Source organism: Diadema antillarum, unplaced genomic scaffold (assembly GCF_040938485.1).
Source record: "Diadema antillarum isolate AM-2024a unplaced genomic scaffold, OU_Dant_1.0 seq00001328_RagTag, whole genome shotgun sequence".
Classification (NCBI taxonomy): Eukaryota; Metazoa; Echinodermata; class Echinoidea; order Diadematoida; family Diadematidae; genus Diadema; species Diadema antillarum.
In genome coordinates this window covers 268953-287625 of record NW_027272098.1, presented here as the reverse complement: position 1 = coordinate 287625, position 18673 = coordinate 268953, and the positions used below count along the sequence as shown (strand labels likewise).

General features: G+C 39.9%; 1 protein-coding gene across 1 annotated transcript in view; it reads left to right on the top strand.

Annotated features, from left to right (window-relative positions):
- The first annotated feature begins 2338 nt into the window (after window positions 1-2338).
- LOC139708353 (dynein axonemal heavy chain 1-like) overlaps window positions 2339-18673 on the top strand; it is a 72257-nt gene continuing 55922 nt past the window's right edge. The window contains 23 exon segments of the mRNA XM_071620311.1: window positions 2339-2431; window positions 3998-4166; window positions 5035-5202; window positions 5793-6174; window positions 6713-6874; window positions 7337-7463; window positions 7887-8003; window positions 8765-8922; window positions 9939-10153; window positions 10521-10688; window positions 11054-11187; window positions 12206-12356; window positions 12801-12994; window positions 13121-13346; window positions 14185-14387; window positions 15141-15282; window positions 15922-16077; window positions 16451-16649; window positions 17264-17517; window positions 18266-18313; window positions 18315-18335; window positions 18337-18444; window positions 18446-18481. Coding sequence (XP_071476412.1) covers window positions 3999-4166; window positions 5035-5202; window positions 5793-6174; window positions 6713-6874; window positions 7337-7463; window positions 7887-8003; window positions 8765-8922; window positions 9939-10153; window positions 10521-10688; window positions 11054-11187; window positions 12206-12356; window positions 12801-12994; window positions 13121-13346; window positions 14185-14387; window positions 15141-15282; window positions 15922-16077; window positions 16451-16649; window positions 17264-17517; window positions 18266-18313; window positions 18315-18335; window positions 18337-18444; window positions 18446-18481 — 3537 coding nt within the window. The 5' untranslated portion in view covers window positions 2339-2431; window position 3998.

The following is an 18673-nucleotide window of genomic DNA, read 5'->3' as shown; positions in this document are numbered from 1 at the left end:
TAGTGCTACAAATAAGAAAAAATAAGAATAATAAGTTTGAAAATAAAGAGGAATGATCCCCGAAAAAAAAAATCAGGGGGACACGTTCCCCTCCCCCATTCCCAAAGGTGTGATATAAGGCCAGCTGAGCTGGACAAAAATAGAGAAAGAGATCAAGGAAGGGAGGGATGGAGAGATCGAGAAGGCCGCTTCAGTAGTGCCTATTATTATCTCGAACCTTCAGGGACTACAAATTCGAAAATAATGGACATTTCTTCACTTTTTTCTCATTTATAAGGCAACAATGATGCTGCTAAATGGAATTTTGAGGTCTTAAACAATGCTTTACCGCTGTTTGCCCTCTTAAAATGGAGAAAATTAAAAGGAGGTCACGTATATAGGCCTACTAGTATACGCTCGCGATAATCCAGCTTTTTGCTTTCTGAATGGCCGCTGTTGCACTCCATGGCGTACTCTCACCTCTTTGAGTATTTATCTGTAAAATCGCCTGAGTAGATCCGCTTGGCGCTTCTACGCCAGGACCTAGTATTCCCCCCTCCCCACCCCCGGGGGGTGGAAGGTTGAGGGGGTGGAGGTCTTTTATGAGACAGGCTACATGAGGTCTTTCGGTTGATCAGTTGTTGTTTATTCAGTCGTTTTCTTAGTAGTTGTTGTTTACGATTTCATAACAGAAACAAACTAATGTCGTACAGCTGATTTTACTAGAAGTATATCGGCAGACTATACTGGTGTAAAATATAAAGGTGGAACAGGGAGAAAAGAAAACTTTCTCTCATCGATCCTGCTTCATCTACAACGTTAGTACTGTCTTAGTCGCCCTTGAGTAGAGGTGACAGATCACGTGAGCAGTCCCTTTAAGACTGTAAAATCAAACAAATTAATGTCATGAGGAATAAACTGTAATACACAACCAAATTATCCAAAAAAAAATGCATGAAAACAATACGAGAAACTTCATGAAAATGCAAGCCTAAGCAAGAAAATTGAATTGAAAGAGAGAATATAAAAGAAAACTATAAAATTAGAGTCTCAACAGTCTCAACCTCCATATTATACACACATTAAAGAAAGTAATGATATCAAATGAAATCAAATGTTTTAACATGCAGCCTTTCTGTTAAGACTGCATGTAATACAAGCTTTGTCTTTTTAGTGGGTCCCTCCGGGGTTTTTTTTTTCACACATACAGTGCATATTGAAAACTATTTTATTTTCGTTATCTTAGCAATTATTGCAATGTATCGCTATACTGTTAGTTTTTTTTTCTTTTATAGTTGTCTTCTTTGTACAATTGTATGCATTGTTTCTGTCACTCAAGAAAGTGAGATTTATGTTTATGTTTGTATATTGTGGAAAAACGAATAGATAAATATGAAAAATATGAACTTGAAACTGTAGAAAAGATAAGGGCCAATTGGTCCCTATAAAACGATTTCTAATGGCTTTTTTTTTGGGATAATTACATCAGCCTACATTTTGAAAACAAGACAAAATAAACACAAAAGAAATGGCAACGGTTCGGACAACAAAACATTTTCAATGATTGGTCAAAAGTCTCTCCGCACGACCAAAAGAGGAAAGGAAGGAGGGAAAAAAAAGAACATGAATTTTGACATTTAAATTCTCTTCATGTGGCAAAAGTATTGAAGGAGGGAGAGGAAGTGAGAGATACGGAGAGAGAGAGGGGGAGATGGAGACCGGGAGGGGCTTCTCTGACCATGTAGCCCACACTCAATGCTCAAATACCACTTAGCTAGAACTTTGAGAGACTACAGATTGTAAGATATACTAGTAGATAAAGGACTTTTCTTTGTTTTATTTCATGCTTAGGCGTGAAGGATACATTGTACTTCTGTTCGGAAAAATAAGGTCTTGTATAAATGTCTGCTTATCTGTGACAGCTGTAAAAGAAAGAATAAAGGAAGGCAAAAATCACCCACATAGGGTCACGTAATACTAAGTACATTGTACGCGATAATCCAGCTGTTTGCTTCCTAAAATGGCGCCGACAGTTGTCCCGAGCGTACTTTGCAGCGAGTAAGCGTACGCTGCTGTGTTGTTTTTGTTAGTTATTTTCTTTTGATCCATGACAAAGCAAATGTTTTATAGATTGCCTTTATCAGCTTTATGAAATGGCCAGCAATTTTACTTATAGAATTGTAGAATGCGATAGGATTAAAAATTTTGTGATGACTGCGTATCGAGTTAAATCTCATAAGATACTGCTTTTTTTTTCGTTGATTGCGCTTTGAAGTAAGACTATCAAATATACATTACGCCAGCATAGCAACGCTACAACAATAATTGACTGCTGCGTGACAAAAGAGGGAAAAACGCGATAAATTTGTTTCCCTGAGCCAGTATATTTACATTCTACAATGACGGCTGGATTGTGTATTCATTGAAATATTACTTTACTCTAGTATTTCAGGTAAATAATTGTGAATTCTATCAAATGATTTGATGTAACGATGCTCGTGCGTGTTTTGCTGATTCGATAACTTGTTAGTGTGTAGTGGCGTCGTCTGAGTAGTCCCATCGCCTTCATATTATGTTGTGTACAGTCTCAGATCTTTGTGACCTAACTAGCCTACCCCTGTGGTTTACTACCTAGCGTTACCGTTATACCTATCCCTGCTGTAGAATTCTGATCTAAATTACAGAGGAATACAGTGTCTAGTCGATTATCCTCCTTTATTCTTAGCAAAGACACGTTTGTCTAATAGTTTTCTAGAGTTTGTTGACTCTAGAGTTTGTTGACTACTTTTTTTGTAAGGACCCCCATGGCATGGAATAAATTAGAAAATGATATAGTTAAGGTGTCATCGTCGGAGAGCTTCAAGGGGGCACTTACAGCATAACCATGCACGTGTATTCAACACCAAAGTCAGCGATATGCAGTGTGCTGCCCTGCTGGCTATAACTTTCAGAAGGTTCAGAAGGTTTAAAACTCTGTAGCGTTGGGACAGCACCATCATTAAATTCATTAATTTTCATATTCACGTTAGAAAGTCTGACTAAAAGTGCAATTTGCGGTGGGCCTACGCTCTCCAACCAAAGTCCAATATAACTGCTTGGAACAAAAGTGTGCATGGGCTGTTAGTGTTGTATTTTGAAGCATTCAGTTGCGCCATAATTTTGAAACCGACACCCCTATCCTACTCCTAGCATCTGTCATTATCAATTGGCAATAGACACCTCTAACGTTACATGTGAAATGCATTCAATAATAATGCTTTTTCAATGTGCAGTTTATTTTATAATCTATGGTATCATTGTTTTGCTGTTGCTCTTTTCCTTTGGTATTGCAATATTATTTCGACATCATCAAATCCCCAATGAAGTATGCAAAACTACTGCACGCAGTCTCACACATGAAAGTTCGTTCTTTACGCGCAAAGCTATGCTGTAAAAGTGGATATTTTCGCGCGATGAATTTTTCACACTTTGCCGGGTTAGAAGCGTGTTCTTAATTCTGCGGAATCAAGACATCACGCACAGGAACATATGGCAAGCAAAATTATACGCATGCTTTTATTTTCACGCTAATTTCGGGTTGCGCAAAATGCGCGAAAATTTCAACACCGCGAAAATTTCCACCTTTACAGTAAATAGTGGGTGTCAGTTTCAATGTACAGTGTTGATGTGTTGGACACCTACTATACTCACAATAATTATATATATATATATATATATATATATATATATATATATATATATATATATAACCAGCTTTGAAATGCTGCAACATGCGCCAAAACTGTACATACATGTACGAGATGTAGGCCCATATCTATATCCATCCAAATGCAATATAATATATTATATAGTATATAGTATTGGCACCATATTCTTGTAAAATTGTCATTTCTGCCAATATTCAATAAATAATTCAAAAGCAATGTGATACTGTATAGAATATCTAGACATCTATGCATTAAATGAAAAAAAAAATTGACAAAAGCCATCTTTTGCTTTCTTTGCATGGACTCTCCAGCATGAGTTCCAGGAATTCACTGAGAAGCCGAGATGGAGGTAGACCCTTCTCTGCCAACAGAACACAGCTCCCTCCCATTCAGAAGGACAACAAACCAAGGTACCCTGAAATAAAGCAGAGGGGATTCTACTCTGATGTCATCAGTGGAGATGGACCCAAAAAAGTCGGTGTAAGTCATGAGTATTTCACCTTCAAATCACAGGATAGGAGGTGTCAAGGTGCTCGTCAGATTTGCACAAAACATGAAGAAAAATCTCACACTGAGTAGATGTATAGATGCACTGATGTATGCTTAATGAAAATGGGCAGATGTCATTTTTATTTTTGTTTATCTACTTTTCTTGTTCCGGTAAGTTGTGCATAAAATGTGGTCAAGTTTAATTGTGCCATGGGTTTCATACTTGTGAAAAGACACTACCACATGGATCCATTGAAAGAGAGCTGTGTGGCTCATTCGCTTAGTGCGCTGCATGTTCATAATGAAAGAGTGTAACATAATCATGTGTTCCTTTGTTGCTGCATGATCAATGAAAGTGGACATGCTCTTAGAGGCTCAGAGTTTTTACAGTTATCATAAAGTAGCTTCCACTTGACCAACAACAGCATCAAAATATAAAGTACAATTTTTCACAGAATGGCATTTTACTTGTCTGTTTAATTGTGACAATCTTAGGAAACTACTTTTTCTCTTGTGTTTTCACTGTCTTGAGTGATTTTCTTGTTTTCTGTCGCTGTGATCGACTCAAAGCATACTGTACTACTGACTACCAGTGGGCAGATTTGAGCACTCTCTATCAAGCCACCATCTTTATTCTAGTAGACTAAACATGAATTGCTTAAAAGAATACTGCATTTGTTTCAAGCAATGCAAAATATCAGTAACCTATTAAATAAGACTTTCATGTCCATTGAAAAAACAGAAAAGGAAAGACTTCATAAACTCCAGAATGGATTAAGACCTTGTAATCTGTGAAGGTTGAGATCAGATGATGAAATGTGTATTGTATTTTTAAAGTTTCTTGATTTCATTTCGACAGAATGTCCTGAGTGGGGCACCAGTGGAGCAGGATGTTCTGTGGAATGTTGCAAAAGACGAACACACACCAAAGACCACAACCTTCAAGGGACCAGAGGGTCCAGACGAACTCAAGAATGAGCTTGGAAAGCAGGTGTATGGACCAACCAGTGAGATCTTGGCCAAATCGGTAATTGCTTTTATGATTCATGTCCATTTTCATCTCATTTCCATAGAGTTGCATGTGAAGTTTTCATCTGCCAAACTTGCAGTTTTTGAAATGTGCCGATTGCTTACATCTGAACTTTCACACTTTATTTTGTTTACAGTGTTTCTGGAGGATTTATCGTAGTCAAATTCTAATGAGGGAATGTTACAAATGTTGTCTTTAGGAAATCTGTTCAGACACACACAAGCCATTTACATTTTATATGCTGAGTGGTAGACTGCATTTTTGCGAGCTTGGTAAAGCTTCCATTGTATTTTCTGAAAAATGAACTGATGATGCAAGCATAGGTCATTTTGACAGAGATAATCTGCAGTGAAAGTTTAACTTGCGTATCTCCTTATGCTTGGATGCCACAAACATACCTGTATTTGCAGTAGTCCTGTGTATCAAACTAGCTTAAATATGGTTTGTGAAGTTTTCTGCACTGCTAAACTCATTGTATCAGTGTGCATGTTCTCTCCCTCCTTCCTGTGTCTCTCTATCTTTGTCTAAACCATTCATTCCAATTCCTTTTATTTATTTATTTATTTTTTTGCATCTTTGCCTTTCAGGACTTTCCAGAGAAGTCCTTCAAACCCAAAGTCCAGCTGCCATACTTCGTACCCCCAGGCAGGTGCCCCCGCAAGATTGAGATCGAGAGGCGCAAGCGAGACTACCAGAGTCAGGACCTCGAGCAGCTTCTGGAGCAGGTTGGGGCGGAGACTACCAACCTCATGCCCAGGCAGATCCTGGGCAACCTAGCGGTCAGGTTGAACGGGGCGGGAGGCTCCGACCCCGCCCCCTTTCCCCCTTTCCTGCCCCTGGAGGTCTTCACGGACATGGAGTTTGACTGCCGCACCCCAGAGGAGTGGCTGCAGCTCGGGGTGGACAATGGCTGCAGAAACCCCATACCAGGCCGGGCCCTGCTGCCGGCATGGGACTCCCCCGAGGAATGTGAGTTTTAGGAACCCTTTATTGATCCTTATCACAGTGGACTGTTTGAATAATGAAGACAAACTGAAAACCTTGCATTGAGTGAATTCTTTGTACATGTTTTTGTTTTGTTTGTTTGCTTGCTTGTTTGTTTTTTCGCAAATCTTGCAATGAGTAATTTCTTTAAAACACACACACAAAATAATCTTTTTGGCATATTAACAAAGATTATCATTTCAAGACTGTTTTAAGAGGCGGACTAGAGTTTTCATCTGTGGAGAAAACATTATCATTACCCTAGCACCTTACCTGATTTAAAGAGTTCCTACACTGATGTTATTCCAAACATGTGTAACACTTTGTACTACCATATGTAGAAGTGATTCTACATGTATCCGAAGTTGGAGTATCATATCTGATCAATACTTATTACCTTTAGATGTAAAAACGTGCCTAACAAAAAGGAAATAGATTACTGTTTATGATCAGCTGCTTCTTCAATTTTCGTCTTTTCACATTTTGTATCTTTTTTTCATGTTGTGCATCCCATTTTTTGCAGTGGATCCCAAGGACCCAAGCGTAGAATACGAATGGTTTGATGTCGGTATGCTGGCCTATGACCCCAAAACCGAGCACTTTCTGGTACAGAAGACAGACCTCAATGGCAGGATTCTGGACGAGCAGGGAAATGTTGTCATCAATGGTGGCAACAACGGTGAAGGTAGACTCCAACTATTTCATTTCATCCAATTTTGAAAAGGAAATATACTGCATTTGAAGTGCATTTCTCTAATCTTGTACCTGTCATTGTCATAAAGAAATGTACACATTTGCAGGCATGACACAGAAGGTAATGAGTGAGTTGATATCATCTGTTCAGAGGACCTGTTGATTTTCTGTTGTAAAGCAACAAGGCATATAATAAAAATTCGCTGCTGTTCAATTCTCCCTTATATGTCATCATCAGTGTTCCCATTTTTACATTTATTAAAAAAAGATCTTCATATACTCTTGTACAGTCGCCTGCTGATTCTCATATCTATCTCTTGGAGCTGTACACACAATAGTTTTAGATAATGTATGTGTTAAATAATATGCACATGTAGCATATGGTTGCTTTGGTTCTCAAACTTCATGATACTGCAGTTTATAGCCTGACAACTTCTTGTTTGTATACTTTCAGTTCTCCGTGCAGGCCAGTACTGGGTGCCCCGCATCAGGCTCATGTTTGCCGCTGAGGACCCCACAAACTTTGCCATGGCTGTGGGCAAGGCATTTCATCTTCGGCAGCACACAGAAGCCCTTCTGAGGTACTTTTGGTAGAGTCTCTCTAACCTCTCAGCTCCTGAATAGTTCTTATTTCTTGTCAACTGTCAAAGGCAAAACTTGTAGTATTCATTGCAAGTTGTTGAACATACATCAAGAAGGACTCCCAAACTTTTAGATCTTTGTTGCCCAAGTAACATCTGTACATTAATGACTGTTAAACTTAAAGTTGGATTTGTATATGTGTTATTAGAATCTATTGATGCTCTGTGTCATGGGTAGGTATCCAATCGAACCTGACATTAAGTGAAGTTTCCAAAGAATGTTTTATCTGTAATTATAATGACATTGACATTTTTTTGTGTGTCTTTTTTTTTTTTTTTTTTTTTTTTTTGCATGCAGAACATGACTTATATGATATGTGGTTACTCATCCTTCATTTGTTGTTGTTATTATCTTTCATTTAGGTACAATTTGTACATAGACTTCATGCCCATGGAGGGGGTCGGTGAACTTGACCCCGAGAGCCTGAAAAGGATGATTGAGTGGGCCAAGGGGGCGCCTTCACTGGCCAAGGATAGAAAGTGAGTGTTTCATCACAGGCTGCTGAAGAGAAAGGGACCAGTATATGACATCAAAATATGACATGTGCCTGAGCTTAGGATGAATGTTTTGTATTTCAGTAAACCACAATGAATTTAGATGGAATACAATTCAATTGATGACATTATTGAAAGCAAATTTGCTGATTTTTTTTTTTTTTATCATTGGGATTCAGTACCTCGAAAAGCAATTATGATAACTTTATTCTACATATTTTGCTGGTGAGAAATCTGAATAAAACATAATGGCCACTGGAAATATCTTAGCACTGTTATTGCTGCTGTTTTCAGTTGGAATCTATGATACAGGAACAGATAAAATAGAAGCTGACTTATACATTAATATAGATTATTTGCACATAGCTGGCAAACATTACTGTCATGTTCTCTGAATTCAAGTCCATTATGAAAGCAAAGTGCTGATGAATGATATTTCTTCAGTTTACACAATCTTCTTTTATAATAATTTTGTATTTATTGGTGGAAAATAAGTAACATTAAAAGCAAAGAGTAAAAATCAGGTGAATCACAGAAATATAAAATAAAGGGGAAAAATGCGGCATAACAAAATGAATACATAAAATATTACATATCAAATGTGATAAAAATACCCTGTAAGTTAATTATACACATTCAATTTTAAATTTCAAACCTGTTTTTGAAAATGAGTGGCAAGTTTACCTTCTTTATGGAAATTCTGTATTCTATTTCGTTATCATGATTTTTTTTTTTTATTTTAACAGCCTTGATGACTACATACACACCCTGGAGAAGGAGATTAACATAGAGTTCTGCAGAACCATGAACCGCATAACCTTTGACCGGATTGTGTCCAACGACCCCGACACGTATGCCTTTGTCACCCTGCCAGAAATCAAGGTGGAACGCGTACCCGACACAGGTAAGAATTATTCTGTTCCATTCATGGGCAAAAGCAGTACATCATGTGAGTTACAGACAGCAGTGATGGTGGGAAGGCTCTGTTGGTAGTATGTCTGCCTTGCAATCCAATGGCTTTGGTTTAAAGGTATTAGCCCACATTTGTAAACCTGCAGCAATTGGTCTCATAGTTAGCATGGAGTTTGGGTATGATTGCAGTAACACCTGTGCAAAATTTCGTTCCAATTAGTCCATTACTTTCATAAAAATAAATGAAAGTGCACCGTATGCATGTGTATAACGCTCGCTAGCTCCAGTCCACGTACGTACTACATGCATGCGATACATGTGTAAGTTACATGTACGTAGCTAGCCCGCGCTCGTAATTCGATATTGGGTCGGGTTGACCGGGTTTGAAAATTGATTTTAAAACGATGATTTTCTCTCTTTTATCGAATGGTATAGACAAAGAGCAACAGGTGAGGTATGTTACTGTTATAACTTGTACTTGAAGTCATATTGGACCTGTTTTATGCAGTTTTGATTTTTGTGGGTTTGCAAATGTGGGCTAATACCTTTAAGCTGTAGTGAGTTTTCTTGGGCAGTGTTGTGTGAATACATACTGTCCCCACAAGTGAGAGACTGAACACTCTGTCCCTCAGATGGGATATACACTAGAGGTCCTGTGTGTGAGATGTTTATAACTCAAACCTGCAAAAGATGTCACTTTACTCCCTCACAAAGAGCAGGGAGCAAACCCAGTGGATTAGTTTGCCCCGTTCACACATCTACACAAGAAAATGGCCAAGTGATGCTGATCCTGCTCCCGTGTTCTCCCCAGATGACTAGGAAATGTCAGCTTAAAGGTATAAATCTGTTACATCATTGTCCCGTGCGAGAGAAGAAGAAGAAAACACTAATTTGCATTCGCTACATGCACAGATATACCCTTAACTTTTTTTTTCCGTTTTAAGGTATGGTAAGCATGTAGTTTATAAGTACATCATTCAAGAATATTTTAACAATTATGTCTTCCAGGGATGTGCCCAGATGTCCCAGAATACCCGTTTGATGAGCAGTACGACAACTTTGCCTTCAACTCCCTGCTGACTCGCGAGGAGGCCATTTTTGCCATCAACAAAGTGAGAGCCGAGTGCAACAAGGTGTCGGCCATGTCCCTCTTCCACGTCCCGATGACCAAGTACATGAGGCTTGAGGAATTTGAACAGACCCAGAGTCAAGCGAGCTCCCAGGTCAGTTTGGTGACGTTGATTCGGTATTTGAATTTGTTCCTTTTATACTTTTTCTTATGATGTATATAATTTGGATATTGACATTTTCCCATTTTATGACTAATGTAACATGGATATCTTGGAAAGAGAAATGCCCTCCCCCTTTGCACTTCTAAAAGCAAGATTGATTTGAAGTTTTACATAGCCAGCATAAATTTGAGAGGCGAATCTGCTGAAGACTTTACAGAGAATACTTGGAGTGCTCCAGTAGAAGAGTTTCACTCTTCTGAGTGCCTTATGTGGGTCTATGCAGCATGCATTCTGAATATAATGCAGAGGAATTATCCAACCCTATCCTTGTGGACTATTCAACGCCCTTTCCCTGTAGGTCCAGTTGTTCCTCAAGGACACCTGGATCACGACACTGCGTGCGGCCATCAGGACCAGTCTCCGTGACGTCGGCAAGGGCTGGTTCAATCTCCATGAGGCCAACTGGGAGGTTTACCAGAGATCCAAGCTCAAGAAGTTCATGGAGATGGTCAAGTTCTGTATGCAGGTGAGTGATCTTCCATGTCGTTTCATTCTAGATGTTTGTATCCCCCCTGCCATACACATGCAACAAAGGGTCCTTCCTTCTCTGTGCGAGAGAAGTTTCAGTACTTTGACGTAGAATTTGATAGGTAAAGTTCTAATATTAATAAACAAAAATCAATAGGTAATGTTGAAGGACTTCAGGAAATATTATTTCCTCACCATTCAAAGTTTTCACATATTGACAATGCAGCTTCACAACGTCATGACATTGTAGCCTGTTCTCAATTTGTTTGTAGTATCTGATCACTTTTTACTACATTTTTTCCCCAAAGTAATGATGTAAGGTTAGACTAAATTTTCGTCTCCTTTTCTCTCTTTCTGCGTCAGGACTCACTGCGGTATCTGGTCCAAGACTCGCTGGTCAACTTCACTCAGATGATCATTGATGCTTCATTCTCCGTCATGGAGCTGCCCGATGAGGAGATGACATGGGGCGAAGATCTCATCAACAGCAAGTTCAAGTGAGTGAATCTACTGTGTGAAAATAGATTGCATGAAAATGTTTTGCCTCATTTTTTACTTTGCCCATTTACAACAGCTCTTTATTAGAGCTGTCACTTTACCATGCTGATATAAACTCTTCTTAATGGTAAATGTCCTGCTTAGTGTTCTACTCCATCTCTTCATGCCCTGGTCATTCTCCTCCAGCACAATTTCATCCAAGAGTGCTCATCACTTCATCATCTTAAAGTATTTGAGACTTTAAGCAGCGCATCTATGAGCGCATATTTTGATTAAAATGAACCAACATGTAGTTCAATTTGTACATAGCATTTCTGCATGTTTCAATATGTTTTAATTAAGCACAGCTGTAGTTGAAAGTCTGTTGGCTGAAGAGGGAATGTGCAAAATTTATGAAAAGGAATTAGTTGTCAAAGCCAAATGTTAATGTCAGCAGTTGGGCAATCTTGTTTTCTGTTTCACCCAGGCCTGTATTTTCGATCAGTAGGTCTGCATGTCTTTCAGTCTGTCTGCCACATAACAAGTGTCCCTTTCATATATTCAGTTACATTAATCCATCCAGTCCCTGGGAGAAATTAGCAACAGAAATTGTCATCCTGTCATTGATTGGCACCTCTGAGTTTCACTGCTTATTGAGTATTAGACAAAGATGAAATGAAGCGGGTTAAAAGCATAAAATCTGCACAAACTCAGAAGAAAAACAACAACAGATATTTTCTACTTTGAGCATGGAACATTAAACTGTATTTATCTTCAGGAAGTGTGTTTTCAAAATAAGAACGAGTTGTAAATTTAGATTGATAGGCTTCAGATGGTTTTCCAAGAAGCAATAAGCAATTTTATACGATCAAAATAGTGTGTAAATGAACGAGAAACTGTTTTTCTACCATTATGAAACATTACCAATGCATTATAATCAAAATCAGGGTCAAGATATACTGCACTGTGGGTCCTGGGACCTGGTGAATTAAATTGCAAAAATGCTGATGTTCACATGACATCGTTTCTTCGATTTAGGCCTAAGAGGAACAGCCTCTTCCTGGTTGACCTGATTCTGGACAAAGAGGGCAGCCACTTCAGCACCAACCTGACCAACTTTGAGCCCGCACTCATTGGCCTCTTCGACAAGGGCATCAGCTCTACCCAGAACGTACCTCAGCTTGAGAAGGTATATGTTTTAAGATGTGTATGCCCCTTCCAAACAGAGCCATCATGAAGAAAATCGTAACACAGTCAGTTTGGTTAATGAAAAATAAGGCGACTCAAATGCATTGGGGCAGTCAACAATGATACATTGCATAGTTATAGTGCCTAATGGGATTTTTAGGCACGTATTTGTAAGATGCACTTTTGAATAGCTGAAAGACTTTGAAAATAGAATTAAATAAAAATATAAGGACTATTCTTGTTGCTATGATTAAAATTTGCAAAGAGTTAAACTGTCAAACTATTCATTCTATCAAAAGAGTCACACAAAAACAATCCCATTGACGAGAAGTCAGCTTCTCTTGTGCCAGTTGGTGCACAGAGCAAGTACTATTGAGCAAACAGAGCGCCTAGAGTGTTTGACATGACCTCTGACCTATGACCCCTATGATATCATTTCATGCAGTACGTCCTTGAGGACATCTCCTGGGCTGACACGCCTCTGCTGGAGTCGGTCGGGGAACACGAGCCTCGTGTGGAAGAGCTGCGAGAAACCATCCAGACGGCCATCCGCAAGTCCCTCATCCCGCTGCGGGCCTATGCCAGGGCCTACGAACAGTTCCTGGAGGTCAACAACCTTGAACTCAATGACTACATGAAGTGAGTGATAGTTGTGTCGTGACATTCCGTCATCATTCCTGACCTGTTGTTCCTGACCTGTCAAATCACACCCCTCCCTCTCCCCCTCCCCATGTCTGACCGGCTCTCCCTCTTTCCCCCATACAGGGAGTATGATGCCACTGAGCACACGGCGGCAGAGGTCAAGAAGGAGATCGAGATGCACCTGCAGCGCAAGGAGTTCCTGGAGAACACCATCCCCTCCAACATCATGATCGGACCGTTCTTCATCAGCACAGAGAACGTGCGGCAGGGTCTGTCCAAGAAGCGCAAGGCCATGGCCAACGCCCTCTTGGAGTTGCTGGCCAAGAAACTTCGCAAGCAGGCCGAGGACGTGAGTTTCCAAGAGCCATGTGCTTTAAATTGTTATCCACCTGTACTACCTGCTTCATGACGTAGTAATTGAAGGATGCTTCTTTTGGGTTCCAGGGAAATTACCCCCTGGAAAATTACCCCAGACCCTTCCCCTGACCCTAACCCTAATCCCAATCCTAATCCTGAACCTAATGAAAGAATCCTAACCCAAACAAGAACCCTAAACCAAACCCTAACCCTAAACTTTACTCTAACCTTGTCACTAACCAGGATAATTGTCCTTGGGGGGTAATTGCCCTGATATGCTTCCCTTGACCCTGAATATGTTCAACCAAGTGAGCCATCAATGGCACTGAGTCTCTCTTATAGTGTAGCAGGAGAAATATGGCTACTTCATATTTCAACAACAGAGTTGCGATGTCCTAAGATTTGCCATCACAGATATGCATCACACTTTGTAGACACATTGAGAAATATAATACCGGGCATATATGATATTGGTTGTTCTGTCCAATTGTGTACACAGATGGAGATCTAGCCCATTTTTATCCAAGTGGATTTGTGCTCAAAGTTTGTCCCCCCAGTGCTGTGATCTATTACAAAAACTCAGTCCCATGCTCCAGGTAACATACTGTAGGTGTAAGTGGGTTTTCATGGTGAGAAAAAAAAAATAATGCTCTGTAAGAATTAAAAAGCTGCCAATATGTTGCCCATAGAAGGCAGAACTTGCTTGCAAAATAACACACAAAAGTTACAGCAATACAGCAATTACTTACTTGTGATGAAAATGCACTCATTGTACCGGAGTCTGACTTCAGCGGAGTTCTCATGTACTTTCCATCTCTGTTTAATGATAGGCATGCGAGGAGTTCAAGTACATCTCACGCAAGCTGTATGAGAAGCCAAACTGCATCGAGGACCTGTCCGAGCAGAAGGAATGGATGAAGTCCATCCCAGAGAAGCTCAAAGAGCACCAGGAGCTCATCGACAAGGCCATGACCGACTACGAGCTCATCGAAGAGTTCTACTACAGTCTGTCCACCGACGACTTCAACCTCAAGTAAGCAGACATCAGCAGTGCCCTATTTACCTACATCCTTTGACGTCTTTGATATATATGGAACTATATGTTGTGATTTGCATCAGACAATCATGAGCTATCTTTCAGTGTATCTATACTGGTCTCATTTGGGCCCTATTTCATAAAAGATGTTAGGATAGCAACTCTTGCTGGCATGGCAACTTCCCATAGCAACAGCCAATCAGGAAGCTGGATTCTTGTCATTACCATGACAGTTGCTGTTCCAGCAAGAGTTGCCATCATAATGGGACCCTGCTCTTTCTCTTCTCTGCTAAGGACTTGAATCTAGGATTTACGTAACTAACGTAACGTAAAAAAGAAAAAAAAGAAAAAAGGAGAAATGTGTCTCCTCAACATCTTCACTTAGCGTCAATCTACATTGCGTAGATCTTCAGTTTGCTTGCTATGAATTCATATAAAAATGTTGAAAAAACAACAACAAATTTGCATTTAATTACATTCTCCTTTTCAACATCATCTATGTTGTTGTTTGGTTGTTGTTGTTTTTTAGCTGCTGTGGTTGCATTACAATAACAATTCTAAATTGCTTTGATCAAAGTAAAGCACAGTGTTAGCATCTTCCCCTCACTTTGGGGTTCATATTCAGGCTTGGTACTCACTAGTGAAAATTTCTGTTTTAGGATGAATTGGTGCTGTACCAGTGACTTCTGTGAGGATTATTCTCTAAGAATTGATTCATCTGAAACTTTCACTCATATCTGTACCTGCCAGATGGAGCGCCATAGGCTGGCCCCACAAGATCGAGGCCCAGATGAATGCCACATACGAACAGCTGGATGAGGACCAGGAACGGTTCCAGAAGATCCAGGTCGCAGACCAGAACTCCTTCCAGGACAGGCTGGATTCACTGCAGGTGAGATTTGATTTAAGTCTGTCAGGCTCTGTGTATGTGTCCCTGGATGTGAGAGGCTGTGCTGTTGCAAAAGTAATCAATGGAATAGACATGTGTGCTGTTGCTCCGGTTCTTGAAGCAATCTCAATAGACTACATAGCCAATGTACACTTTAAGGAAAATGTATATTCTTTCCTTATATTTTCTATGTGTCAAGTTGAGCAAATAGGGGGTTTATTTATGAAATGTTCACATTTTGTATGAAAACTGCATATAGACATGGATTGATTACAAATTTGCTGTTGACTTGTATTTATCCTGGTACACAAGCATTTTCTTTTCCTTTTATGTGGTGAGATCGAGTTTTGTATAAATTATTGTCATGTAAGCATTTTAATCAATCTTGTCACATCATATTGTGATATTGTGTATTATAGTGTTCATATTTCATTCATGTTTGGGCAGAAATGTCTTTTTTTTTGCACCATATCTTTACTCTAAGTAGATTTAGGCTACATATGGAGTTGCTCCACTTACAAAGTTGATTCCAAATGATATCCACTAAATCAAGAACTATGAGGAGTTACATCCCAGTATTGAATTCATCTCTTCTTCAGTGGTCAAGTCTAACTGTTTTTCCCCCTCCTGTTGAAATTAAAGATGGTGGTCGCTGGTTTCGCTGCCCACACCGACATCGGCAAGGCCCATGAGGTGGCCAATGAGGTGCGTCGTGTCAACAAGCAGCTGAAGGAATGCCAGCAACTGGCCGCCATGTACAACAACAGGGAGCGTCTGTTTGAGATGCAAGTCACCAACGTGAGTTTTCACAATACACATGATCTTGTGGCATCCTCTTCGTATCTATGAATGCCGGTGGTAGCCTATCTACATTTATGAACTGATATGAGTGACATATCTGACTGTAAGAGAATGGAAAATTATTGTTAAGAGTTAATAAAGCCTACGCATTATGTAAACTGGTTTCATTGTTACCAAGTACTAATAGTGATGTTGTTGTTTTTTTCAAGCATAGAAGGATTGAATGGATGTCAGTGTGCATTTTCAAGAAACTTCTTTCAAAAGGATTGTAAATTGCAACAATAGAATGTTTTCTTATACATTTTTGTTTGTCTCATTCTGTTTACACCACATGATTTTACCTTTTCTTTGATCTGTCTGCACCTCCCAGTATGACAAGCTTAGCAAGCTGGTCCGTGACTTTGAGCCATTCAAGAACCTCTGGATAACATGCTCTGATTGGATAAAATGGCATGAGAGCTGGATGAACGACCCCCTCACTGCCATCGACTCGGAGCAGTGCGACAAGCAGGTCAACGACTCTTACAAGATCATTCACAAATGTGTCAAGACTTTCAAGGACATCCCAGGTAAAGGCTGCATACTTGAAAGAACAATAAGAAAGAAGGAAAGGAAGAACATGAACAGGTGCATGCAAAGAGCAGTTGAGACAGCTTTAGATTTACCTGACATTACCTGAGAGTCAAATGGGCAGTAGTGTGAGAAGAATGTGTAGTTATATTATAATTTCTCTGAAGAGCTTGTTCTTTTCAGTGTCTTTCAAATGCAAAATTCTCTTGATAGGAGAAGTGATAATGGAAAGAATGCACTCCATTATTAGAGCACATCTTTCACTTGAAGCAGAGAAAAATGTCAGTTTCAATAAATGAGTACCAAGAATCTTACTTCACAATTACAGCAAACATAAGCTCGCTAAGAATGACTCTTATCTAGCGAGGGCATTCATTTTAGAAAATATATTGTTTCAATACATTTGCTTTGCCTTTCTGTTTTAAGCTCGCCTTTTGTCTTGCTCTTTGTGTCTTATTAGTTTATTTCTTCATATCTGTCATGAGCTTCTATCATTTATTCTCCTTCATATCAATACTGTTCTTTCTCATTCAATTTCATGTCCATTTTGTTTCCAACTGTCTCTTCTAATGTTCTCATCTCTCTGTCACACACACACACACTCACACAACAGGTGTACAGCTGGTGGCCCAGAAGATCAAGGGCTGGGTGGAGGACTTCAAGCCATACATCCCCCTCATCCAGGGTCTGCGGAACCCCGGCATGCGCAGCCGCCACTGGGACATCCTGTCCAAAGAGCTGGGTTTCACCATCGTGCCCAAGGCCTCCCTCACCTTCAGCAAGTGTCTTGAGATGAACCTGCAGCAGCACATTGAGAAGATCGCCAAGGTGGCTGAGATTGCAGGCAAGGAGTACTCCATTGAACAGGTGAGAAGTCTACCCCCCCCCCCCCCCATTTGAATTCTCTCTATTGCATATGAATGGAACCATTTCGTCGCTAGCAGTCGGGTATGTAAGATGACTGTACGCTTCGTGCAAATAATGAGGTGATCTTACGCACACATGTGAAACATGTGAAGGTCAAGAGGGGTCACATTTAAGGTGTTTACTTGTCCACTTCTGGTAATGCACGGTGGGGCATGCACAGAGCATATATGTAGTACTCACATGAAATTTTATTTTTCTCAAATCTTTTTCGAGAGAAGTGATAAAACAAATGAGTAGTTTCCAATGAATCATATTTTAGAATGGTGTAGATGGATTGGTAGTCATCCTAGTCAAGAAAGGACACATCTGACGAACTTAGCACCAATGAATCAAGTAACAATCAGTCATTAATGTCTCGGGGACATTGAGCTGCTAAGACAGGAAACCTGTTTAAGGGTATGCAATCAGAATGTTATGCAAACATACTGGTAGGTTTTGCTGGAATGTCACTTGAATTTCCTCAAGTGAAACAGTGAACATAAAAAAAAATTCTTAAAGACAATTTCTTTCGATCATCCATGCATATGTGTGTTATCCGAACCAAGTTTTGATGAATGAATATTATTAATCATTGCTGTTATATGCCAGTAGGGTATTGAAATAAATGCAAACATCGATTTTAACACAAACTTGTTTCGCCACATCACCAATGACATTTCCTATAAACCCCACTACTGGCACGCCCCAGGCCCTGGATAAGATGGAGAGTGAATGGAAGCCGGTGGTCTTTGACATTCATGCCTTACAAGGAGACGGGCAACCTACATCATGAAGGGTTCCGACGAGTGCACCCAGCTCCTGGACGATCACATCGTCATGACCCAGAGCATGTCCTTCTCGCCGTTCAAGAAGCCCTTCGAGGAGCGCAATCAGCACGTGGGAGGGCAAACTGCGCATGACCCAGGTGAGGTTGTCTTTGTCAACTCTTTTAACACATCTCCTTCAACAGAAATGAGATAAGCTCATCCTTGTTTACACATGAAGTAGGTTGATATGTTACTATTGTTGAAATGAAGTAGTGGTAGTAGTAGAAACTAGAAAAGCACTCTGAGAGCGCAGACCTCCGCCAAGCATGCAACCCATTTCCACCCGCACT